This window comes from Dromaius novaehollandiae, chromosome 15 (genome assembly GCF_036370855.1).
Source record: "Dromaius novaehollandiae isolate bDroNov1 chromosome 15, bDroNov1.hap1, whole genome shotgun sequence".
Lineage (NCBI taxonomy): Eukaryota > Metazoa > Chordata > Aves > Casuariiformes > Dromaiidae > Dromaius > Dromaius novaehollandiae.
The window spans coordinates 15,595,003-15,606,339 of NC_088112.1; the positions used below are offsets into that span (position 1 = coordinate 15,595,003).

At 53.7% G+C, this 11,337-nt stretch overlaps 1 protein-coding gene across 1 annotated transcript; it reads left to right on the top strand.

Annotated features, from left to right (window-relative positions):
- The first annotated feature begins 252 nt into the window (after nucleotides 1–252).
- Nucleotides 253–2,841, top strand: NKX2-5 (NK2 homeobox 5). The gene is made up of 2 exons (XM_026122666.2): nucleotides 253–709; nucleotides 1,446–2,841. The coding sequence occupies exons 1-2, from the start codon at nucleotides 421–423 to the stop codon at nucleotides 2,051–2,053; spliced, it is 897 nt and encodes a 298-aa protein (XP_025978451.1). The 5' UTR covers nucleotides 253–420; the 3' UTR covers nucleotides 2,054–2,841.
- The last annotated feature ends 8,496 nt before the right edge of the window (nucleotides 2,842–11,337 follow it).

Sequence of the window (11,337 nt, forward strand, 5' to 3'; positions counted from 1 at the left end):
CTGTATGATAGATGGCATCAGATAGTGGCTTTGTACACACTAGGCCATTCTGGATTTTTTTTTAATGGATCAACAAACTCGGCGGGGAAAGCTGGATAAATACAGTGCCGCCCCTTTAAATGAGTGGGGATGTTTTTGAGATGTATTACTATATTAGGTGACATGGAACTTTGCATCTCTCATACCATCACTGCAATGTTGGCCAATAGAAAGCTAAAGTCACCCAAAAACTGCCTAGTCCCTCCTTCCCCTCCCTTATGGTCCGCTCCTACCTGCCTCCAGTGCACAAGTCAAGGCTCATCGCGGGAATGCTATGTGCCCCCTCCGTGAGCCCACGCTCCACCACTGCTCCAGGTTGGCTGCTCCTCCTCTGCCTTCCCATGACCCTGGGCTGCGGCCGCTGCCCCGCTCTCCTCCGCAATGTTTCCTAGCCCTGTGACAACGACACCCTTCTCGGTCAAGGATATTTTGAACCTGGAGCAGCACCAGAGCGGCCTGGCGCCCATGGAGCTCTCGGCGCTGTCCTCGCCCTCCTGCATGCTCGCCACCTTCAAGCAGGAGACGTACAGCGCCGAGCCCCCGGCCCTGCCCGAGCTGCGCGAGGAGCTGCCCGAGGCGCACCCCGCCAAAGGCGCCTTCCCCGGCTCCTACTACGTTAAGAGCTACGTGGAAATGGACTCGGCCAAGGACTCCAAGGCGGACAAGAAAGGTAAAAGGAGCGAGTGGCGCCGGGGGGGGGGAGGAGCAGGGCGGAGGGTAAAGGCACCTCGCCGGCCTCGGGCCCCGGCGACAGCTCCGCCGCCCCGGGAGCCTGGGGAGGAAGAGCAGGGCGAGGGAAAGCGCCTTCCTCCCCTCCCGGCCCGGAGCCGCGCAGCCGGCCTGCAGCGGTGGGGCAGGCTGGGGGCAGGGGAGAGACTGGGCGGAGAAGTGTCCCCGCTCGCGGCCTGCCTGCCGGGGCCGGGGTCACCCCTCGACGGGCGCCGGGCAGGGGCAGGGGCAGAGCTGCGCGGCCAGACGCGAGGCCTCGAGCCTGCCCGAGGGAAAGGCGGCAGCAGACCGTGTTTCCAACCAGCGAGGCCGAGCGTGTCCCCGCGGCGGGAATCAGCGCCAAGGCCGCAGGCACCAGCGCTGCGCCGGGGGAGACGGAGCCTCGGGCGGCTGCACGCAGCGACCCTGCGCCCAGTGAAAAATGTATCGACGGAAAATCGCTGGGGAGGGGGGCGCAAAGAGCGCGGCGGAGCGGGGTCCGGTCGCTGCCGGGGCAGGAGCCGCCGCGGCGACCCGCAGCGCCCCGCGGAGCCGGCGCCGAGGGAAGCGTGAAGGCGGCACAGCGCGCGTTACGGCGCACACGGGTTACTGAGCACCGTTTTCTTTTTTGGGGGGGTGTTGTTTTTTGTTTCGGGCCTTTTTTCTGAGCCTTCCTTTGCCCGTTTGTTTCGCTGCAGAACTGTGCTCCCTGCACAAGAGCCTGGAGCAGGAGAAGAGAGACCTGGAGGATCCCGAGCGCCCCAGACAAAGGAAGAGGAGGAAACCTCGCGTGCTCTTTTCTCAAGCCCAAGTCTACGAACTGGAGAGAAGGTTCAAGCAGCAGAAGTATCTCTCGGCCCCCGAGAGAGACCATCTAGCAAACGTCCTAAAGCTCACCTCTACCCAGGTTAAAATTTGGTTCCAGAATAGAAGGTATAAATGCAAAAGGCAGAGACAGGATCAGACCCTGGAAATGGTGGGGATCCCGCCGCCGCGGCGGATAGCGGTGCCCGTGCTGGTGCGCGATGGGAAGCCCTGCTTGGGGGAGTCTTCTCCCTACAGTTCGCCCTACAATGTCAGCATCAACCCCTACAGCTACAACGCCTACCCCGCGTACACCAACTACAACAGCCCCGCCTGCAACGCCAACTACAACTGCAACTACCCCTCCATGCAGACCATGCAGCCCTCCGCGGCCGGCAACAACTTCATGAACTTCGGCGTGGGGGACTTGAACGCGGTGCAGACGCCCATCCCGCAGGGCAACGCCGGCATCTCCACGCTGCACGGCATCCGCGCCTGGTAGGCAGCTCCGCGCCCGCGGGCCGCCGCTGGGACGTTTGCAGGCCGCGGGGAGGACGAGGAGGACGGTTCGGTGTAGTAGCCCAGCGGATTTCACTAGCGCGGTGCCCGCTTGCAGGGCGAGGCGCGGAGCGGTTGGCGCAGCGGCGCTGCTCCGCGGGAGCCGAGGCAGCCGCGGGCGCGGGAAGGGGCAGCGCGGCGCCGCGGGGAGCTCCCGAGCAGCGCGGCCGGCCCCGGGCAGCGCCTGGCCCCCTCGGCTCCCCCCTCCACGGGGGCCTTCGCCCCGGTAATTCCCCTCCTTCCTTTTCTCCGAAGCAGCCCGTCGTTTTGCTGGACTCGTTCCCAATAACTGGCAAGTGCAAGCCAAGCCCTGCGAACTTTTTTTTTTCTACTATTATAATAATTATTGTTGAGATTCACGTTTAATTTTTGCACTTCCCGTACGGTCACCGCTGTCCGGCCAGTTCAGCGTCTCGCAGCCCCTGGGTCTCCCCTCGCCGGGCTGCTGCGCCCGGAGGCGCCCGGTGCCGCTGCCCGGAGCGGGGGAGGACACGGCGGCAGCTCCGGCCAGCGCACGCCCTAGGACAGACACCCCCCCCCCCCCGACCCCGGCCGAGGAACTCAGCCCCCCCGACGTGCCAGGTCCTTGTAGGGTGATGCACTAAACCGTGAGTTAGCGTTGAAATGCACTGTGCGCTCCTCGCCCCGCCGCCCCTTCGTACGTGTTTCCCTTTGCTGTACAAGCTGATGGAGATCGGCGATTTTGTCATTAAAGAGAGTGGCTTAACACTGCGCGGCTGCCTGGCTTTCCTTCCGCGGACGGGGCCCGAGCGGCCCCCGGGAAAGCGCCCTGCGCGGCCGCGGAGCCTCCCGCCCGGCGCTGCCGCCGCGGAGCGCAGCTCCCCGCCGCCGCCTCCTCCGCCTCGGGAGCCTTCGGGGTTTCGCTTTTTCTTTTCTTTTATTTTTTTTCCGTTTGGTTTCGTCGTCGCCCACCCGAATCCGAGCAATTCCCGTTTCGCCTCGCGCAAACGGCGCTCGCGTTTTAAAATGATTTTCAAAAATGTTTCTAAAGCTGCTTTTGCGGAGCGCACTGAACCCGCCGCCCGGGCGGGAGGGCGATGCACGGACCTAATCCCCCCGCCTCCCCAGGCTGGGGCCGGGGCCGCCCCCTCCCCGGACGGCTCCCCCCCGGCGGACCCCAAGCCCCCATCCAGGCGGGTCGGGAATTGCCCCCAGCCGCCTGCCCCGGGGGCAGCGAGCGGGGCTCCCCGCCGGCGGCTCCTGCCTCTCCTCGCCTCCCCTCTGGCCCTGCCCCAGCCCTTCGGCCGCTTTTACAGTAGTCGCTATCAAATGTCAATTATTGGGAGTGAGAAACAACAAACATTGTAATTCAGCGCAGTCAAAACATCCTCTGAGTGTCTGAGATTGTCCGGGCCGGTGATAAGGCGATTAGGGAACCTGCAACCTCTCCTGCCTTGGCCATATCGGCCCCATCAGTAAACAGGGATGGAGACAGGGTGGCTGTGGCCCTGGGACACGGGATGAAAGGCTCCGGTGAATGGGAGCCTCCTCCAGCCTCTATCCCTCCTTCCCAAAGGGACCGACCCCCCCTCCCCGCACACCCCCGAGGTAGGATTGCACCGATAAGGAGCTCCCACCTCCTCCCTATCTCCGCAAATGGAAGACAAGTCCTGGGTGCTGCTGGCAAGGCCCCTAATGCAACGGGGAGTGCGGACACCTGCCTGGGGCCCAGGGCTGGCCGAAGGGGGCCTTCTGCCACCCCCGAAGGGGGGCTGCCTTGGGGGCACTGACCGGAGAGGCAGAGGGACGTCGGGTCCTGTCACACCGAAAGGGACTCAGAGCCCCCCAGTCTGCAAGGTCCATGGGTGGACATGGGCGCATGGGTGCCAGCTGTCCCAGCTGGGCACACGGGACCCGGGAGTCAGCTCTGGGGCTGCACGGCCTGGAAAAGAGCAAGGGCTGCTTCAGCTCCTTACATGAAACCTCTCCTATCCTGGGATCACTAGCTGCGTTTTAACTTCTGCCTCCTTCCCATGCAGTCTTTGCATTGGAAGGACTCACATAAACTTCAGCAGGTGGTAGAGGGACAGCAGGCTAACCAGAAAATATCCTGCTCTAAGGGAGTCAGGGCATCTACCTCCCTGCAAGCCCTCAGGAGACAGCGTGGGAGGGGGTAGGAGAGACCTGGTGGAGGTAGACTTTGACCCATGGATGCCTGGGAGGTTGCATTTCTGTGCTTCAGTTTGCCTCGTCTGTAAAATGGGAACAGTGCTACCTGCCCGCTCGGCGACGGGGGCATTACTTGCGGTTGGATTTGGTTCCCAGCTCGTGCTCCACTGGGGTGGAAGCAGCAGGCGCGAGAGGGACCCACGGCTCCTGCCACTCCTGCAGCCACAGCAGAGCTTGGCTGGGAGCAAAATCCAGAGTACGCAGGGAGCCCACAGCAGAAAAGCGCAAATCCTGAGTTAACATGAGGGGAGGCATCAAGATTAGCTAAAACAGGAATCATTCTGCTTTCAGAAACCAGCCCCGAAGTAGGGCTCTCTGTTCAGTGGTCTACCGGGATGAACCGCACTGCGAGTCCAGGAGAAGCTGGGGCAGAAATAACTCCACACGTCCCCACTGCACCCCTCTCACTTCCACATATTCTGAACATCCTTCCCCTCCTCGCAGATCCCCTCATTTTTTCGCTTCCAATTTTTTTTTCTACAATATCTTACAGTTACAGCTCTCGGGGAATCTGAGTGTCCAGAGGGACTTAGGCCTGCTGTTACTCTGCAGAGGCTGCTCTGGGCCCTGGCTTTGGGTCCGGTTTCCAGGACCGCGCTACACTCAGTCTTGCCGGGGATGAGAGTGCTGCAGACCCTGCCTGAGACGCCGCTCGCTCGTGCGCTCCCCTCCTCCCCAGACTTCCCTGCTCCTACGGGAATTGCATCACAAGCAGATGCACAGCGGGATAAGATAGGGACTTGGAGCAGCAGCCGGAGCCTTGGAGCCAGTTCAGAAAGCGATTTAAGCAGAGGATGCAAATGCAGCTGGCTGAAACCGAGTCCAGCACTGCAGCCCAGCTCTGGCAGGGGCTCTGGCTGCCGCACGGAGAGGCCTTTCCTTAGCCGGATTTGGGGGAAGCACGAGAAGAATATACAGTGGGAATTAACCCCCAGCACACTGCTTTCACCGGGGGGACTCGCTGTCCTCACATGCCGAACGCAGCACTGCCACGCGGCCTGTCCTGCCGGCGGCTGCAGCCCCGCGGCAGGAGCGGCCGCTGGAGCCAGCACAGCCCACGGGGTCAAGCTGCGGCAAAAGGTCTCCCCGGGACTTGCCAAGGCGCTGAGGCTGTCGGCACACACGCCAGCACGGTCACGACACCCCTTCCTCCCAAACGCTTAAAAAACTGGATGCACCAATGCTCACATGCTCTTCTGCCTGAGCCTGAGCATTGCACTTCCATAGACTGCTATGGAAAAGCTATGGCTGTATTATTCCAGAGAAGAGCAGAGGAAACTGAAGTTTCCCTAGGGAATCTGTAATTCCAGATTTGGGGACTTGCTAGGAGGTGTAGGAAAGAGATGTTCACGAGATTTTCACGTGAATCTCGTCTCACTGTCCTTCCCTCAGCTTCTTCGAGTAACATAATCCGACACTGAAATTTAGTTCTCCCTTCTAGACCAGCTACATATATATTTTTTTCTTTTAAAGAGTTCAGTATTACCAACTCCAGCTGAAGGTACCAGGAGCAAGTGTGGCTCAGCACCACTTGTCTCCTTCAGATAAACAGTATACGGTGGGTTTATACAAACTCTTTGGAATTTACGCAGTTTTTAAAGTAACAAGTTAAATAACGAACAAACATGCCAGCTCTAAGGGACTGATAGCAAATCCCTTGTCTTTAGCAGTTTTGTAGAATCCGAGGTAGTTGTTTTTCCCAGATAATACTCCTGCAGTTCCTAAAGTGCATTGGCGGCCACAGCTTTATTCCTTAAGCTCAGTGAGTTCTTGCTCCGTGGAGTCAGAAAACGAGGAGATTTGGTCCTGGCAGGAATTAGCTAAATTGTTCAGTGTTCTTGAGAAACCCAGCAGGAAAACAACAGATAAACAAGCCTCTCTCCCTAGCCCCCTGCTCCTAATTCATCTCACTGACAACAGTTTAGATCAATATCAAGCCTAAGTGAGTTCTTGTTAATGGGGATTATTAAAGAAGAATCAGCACCCTTAAATGCTGTTCCAAGTTGCCTCCAGAGGGAGAAGGGGAATGGGCTTTCAGAAGAAGCCTGGCTTTTCATTCCCAGGCGGTTAGTTATTTACTACAACACGAATTTAGTGTAAGATCTAAATTTTGAGGCAGAAAGAGAGGGAAATGGAGGTTTCTCCCAATGGAAGATTGGTCACTGGCAATACATTCATGAAAGTTAATCAATCAAGGTTTAGCAAAGTGACACAGAAGAAGTTACTGCCTCCTGTAAGCATTTTAAATCCTGCCACCTGAGAGCATCGTTTGGGAAGAAAGCCCTGTTTAGTGACAAATCAATCAGCCAAATTCTCTCCTAACCTCTGTTCCTAGCTCACTCCCACACTAAAGGGAATGTCAGTTTTCTTAACTAGTTTCACCAGCTTTTCTTCTGTCAAAATAGCTTGCTTTACTTTTTTTTTTTTCTTTTAAATCAACTCCAACCCAGCCTTTATAGAGGTCATTTCACTACTGCTTCTTGCAGTTGATGGATAGTACAGCAATTCATACATATTTTTCCCCTATATGTGCCAACAAGGGGTCTCTAAGGATCCCTGAAGTTCTCGCTTCTCCCTTTCCTGCTGCAGCTTGTCTAGAAGTCCCAAGGCAGCAAAGAGCACAGGAGTAACTCAGGACCGGGTTATTGCCGCGGGTTTTAGCGACAGGGAAGGCAGTACCTGCCGTGCCTCACCTGGAGGAGCAGCTCGCAAACATCACTACCATTTCCATCACGTACCTGCCTCCGACTCCTGCCTGAAACACGTACGGGAGCCGCGGGGCTGAGACAAGCAGACAGGCAAGTTCTCCTGCCTCTGCACAAAGGAGTCACGCCAGTGGGGTCTGGTTTAATACTCTAAGAGGCAGAATAAGACAAAAAACTGTTTCCTGGGAACTGAGTAAAAGCACAAGCTGACCAAAGCCCTGGCAAAGAGCTGAAAATCCAGAGAAGCAAAGCAGGGCAATTTTCAACCCTTTCTATGTGCTGAACAACTGATGCACTGGCTCCACCAAGACTATAAAATATTTGTTAAGTCATCCCTGCTTAAAATAACACTTGTCTGGTGCCAGCACAGGCTAATGGCTAAAACACAGGACTACAAGTCAGGAGATCTGGGCAGTTTTCCCAGCTCCGGTACAGATAGAGGCGTCACGCTGGCAATCGGGTCAGTGAGGCAGATCCCTGCACCTACCCAGACCGCAGCAGGGGTTCACCCGCAGGACTTGCAGAAACCCTTCAGCACTGGCTTAGTTGGATGTGCTGGAAAAATAAGTTGCCCCCAATAAAATAAGCATGCAAAGGGACAGAATATTTCTTGGTGGCCCAAGTAATTTTATTTCTCAGGGCTGGATAACACTTGTTGGCCTTGGAGAGTCATTCTGGAGTTGAATTAATATTTGTGGAGGTCTCTAGGCTGAAGGTGAAAAACGTACAAATGATACTATGGTCTGTTGGGTAAGGTCAGGTGTTAACAGGAGAAGAAAAGCAAGCTTCTGAAGTATTTTAGAATCTATGAACTGCTCTAACTACTTGTTATGAAGAAACGCAAAGGCATTTAGAAATATATTTTACAGTTTTGGCCCCTAAAACCAATGAATTTGGTTGTTGAGCAAACAGTCAACTTCTGCAGTTAAAAACAACTACTCTCAGAAATATTTTCTAGGTGTTCTGAGTTTTGGGAATAGGAGTCTGGCTGTATTCTCCTGCCCCCAAAACACATCAGAGTTTATTTTTGCAGAGCAGACATTTCCTAGACAGATTGCATTGTCCTCTCTATGCTCCAACATAAGCCTTGACTAAGTCACAGGACCGACTCCCAGAAATTGCCCCCAAATCCCATCTTCCTGGCTAGCATTTTTTTGTACCGTTTCCTATCTGTGAGAAATAAAAGCTGCTTTCAGAGCAGCCTCTGCAGTCGGTGGAGGTGCAGCCTACAAACATGCGCGCAGCACTGGCTGGCTGTCATTAAGAGAAGCCGTTAAAAAACAGGCCACCAGAAAAAAAAAAAAAACTAAAAAGCCTCAGTCAAATCAGCAAGTTTCTTACTATTTTAAAGTATCTAAAAATTAGAACAAAAGCTTTGCTTTAGCAAGTCGGTTATAATGGTATCAATGAGATGATTTACACTATTGCAGGCAATGAAAACTTAAATCTTGGTTGACTTGAGGTTGACTGCACTGCTTGTGATACTGCGCACGGTGTAGTGTCAGCCGCTGCCTCCTCTCTGCCGCGTACCCACACCGCCAGGGCTGGACCCACCCCGCAATTACACACACTTCACTTTGCGGACGTGGCTAATCCCAGCAAAGATTTTCATACCAGTGCAGACAGTGTACGAGGACTCAGAGTGGAAGTAGACAGACATGCTGACACCCGGCTGCATTTCTGGCATCCTCCCATGCTGAGGCTCCAGTATCTTTTTGCTATTTATTCCTGGTTACGAGGGTTAGAGGAGTTTCTATACTTGTTCTGGGTTATGGGGTATATCTGAATTTTTCCTTCCAATTTCAGTGCATTCAAGTGCCTGGAAAGCAAGACACCCCGCTGTATATCAACGGGTATTGCGAGTCCCAGCCTATAGACACTGAACCTACAGAGATCCCATGCACACAGCTGTGCTCTGAGCGCAGGGTCCTCACCGACATCCTTATGGACAGTCGCCAAAACAAATTGCTTTACTTAACTGTGGTTTTGAAAGGGTGAAAGCATAATTGCTGCTATAAAAAGAGACATTGCGTAGCATCTCTCACCCAGTGCTCACCGGCATTCAGTGTGCGCCTTTGGGACCTTGGCTAAATCCTCCTTTCAGGAGCACCCATGCAAAGTCAGTGAGAGCTGCTGTCCTCAGCCCTTCCGAGAACCCGAAGGGACTACGTTTGCCTGTTTTGACACCAGTTTGCAGATCATCAGGATTTAGTCTTGAGAATTTAAATCTAAACAACTTCTTTCATAATGATAGCATTAGAACTAGAACCCGCATGTCCTGGCCAGTCCTTAGCACTAACAGTATTTATATCATTTTGTCTTATCCACACAAGAATTATTCTCTGAGTAACTGGCTGAAAGTAAGTCGCTGCTGTTTTTCACAAGAAGCAGGAGGGCAAAACAGAACTACCCCTGCTGCAACACACTGAAGCAACAGAGAGAATTGTAGGTTTCCAAATATCCAATTTGCTTTTCTTTCTTTCCCAGCCACATTTTCAGTCCTGTTGGTCTCAATATTCTGCTTGTGAAAACACTGTGCTCTGCCTCTTTGATCAGCTCGTGAAAAGCCCTTTCATGTCTTGCTGTCTTCATTACCGTACATTTTAATTGCTGGCCTTGCATGGAACAGACAGGTGGTACAAGGTCACCACAGGAGATGACGGACGGCTTTTGGCAGTGCATGTCCTGATTATACAGGCTGCAATTGCCCTGTGAGGCAGTAATCCGTCCTGCACCGGGACATCAGCAGTGCGTTTGCCACACCTGATGGCAACAGCCAGCAAATGCCTCTTTCAGATCCTATCAGAAAGTACCAATGGTTGGCACCTCTCCAGTTCTCCCAGTTTAGCTAAAACACCATACGAGTGGTATTGAACTGACAGCACTATCCCTGCAAGCTATTGGGATAACCGTTTTACACACGGATAAAGCAATACATCCAGAGACGCAGGGATTTACTCAGAAGGTCGAGGAGAGTTAGGGTTAAAACCCCAAAACCGCAGCATCAAAGCTCCCGCACCCATGGCTGAGCCCCAGTGGAGTGAATGGTTCTGAATAAGAAAATCCATTTCAGACACCACTCTTACTCTACATTCCCAATCACCAGGGAAGTGGCAAGATTGATCCTTTTACACACGCAGAGCCTCCCTTTCCCCCGAAGATAACAGTTCTGTGGCTGGGACCACTGTGGTACGGTGCCATCAGTCTGACACTGTCTGACTGCATCTACTACACTTGGCTAAACTCATCGCTACCACGGTAGAGGTGAAGATTTCTTCTCCAATGCATTTGACTTGCTGCACTCCCTTGTCATGGTGGGAGTTATTCAAGGCTTGTAGTAAGGACAGCCATACTGACCATCAGGTACCATACTGCCGTTTTATACACTCTAACAGCGAAATTGTAAGAAATCATAAGGAATTAGATACTTTGGGCCGTACTATAGAAGAAATCAGGCTGGCCCATTGCGCTAGTCCTTCCTAGCCTTAAAAATCTATAGATGGAGCAACTGGGTTCTCAAATCAAAAGTTGGATGCAAACACATTTCTAAATTTCATGCAATTCAGACCCAAACTTAAGTTCAGGGCCATGATGTCGATTCTGGTGACCCCTCTGCAGCAAAGGATGCTCTTCTGGTGAAAGCCCTCTGGTGACAGTTTGGGGGCAGTTTCATTCAGATCTCAGTGTATAATCGAAGCAGAATAGAGAGGTTACTCTGCTAAAATCAGACACTTGTTTGCTCCCAGTAGTAAAACGCACCCTTAAACGCATGCAAAACTAATAGTTTTAAGGACTCTCCTCCAGGAAAGTTGCTAAGTTGGCCCTCCAAGATTCATCTTGAAAGGCAGAGGGCCTGATTAACCGCACAGCAGAAGGAAATGCCTCCCAACTATTTCCTCCTCCTCCTCCCCCCGGGCTCCCAGATGGCCATTCCTTTCATTTGCTGGGCAGGTTCCCTCTCTCCGTGCAGCTGTTCCCCACTGCAGCTGAAATCAAGACATTGCAACTCATTAGCTCTACTCAGCTCTTTCATCCAGAAGCATGACGTGCTGAGAGAGCATAAATGACAGGAGTCAAGCTTAGACCGAGGTGCAGGTGCTTGGGATGGCAGAGGCCATTCAAGCAATTAGTTCCCACTTACACCATCTTGTTCCTTTTTTCTGTGGAATAACATCCCGCAGAAACTTTGCAGATTTTGCTGTGTGCCCAGCTAAAGAGCATCACTCTCTTCAAAACGCACCAGACAGTTCAGATCGGAGGTCTCCTTTGAGACCATTCCCCTTGCTGTTGGATCAACCAGGACACCAGCATACCTCTCGGCCGCTGAAGGAAG

Coding starts and splice junctions, on each gene's coding strand:
- NKX2-5 (XM_026122666.2), top strand. CDS start 421: ATGTTTCCTAGCCCTGTGACAACGACACCCTTCTCGGTCAAGGATATT. Junction 710..1,445: donor CTCCAAGGCGGACAAGAAAG/GTAAAAGGAGCG, acceptor GTTTCGCTGCAG/AACTGTGCTCCCTGCACAAG.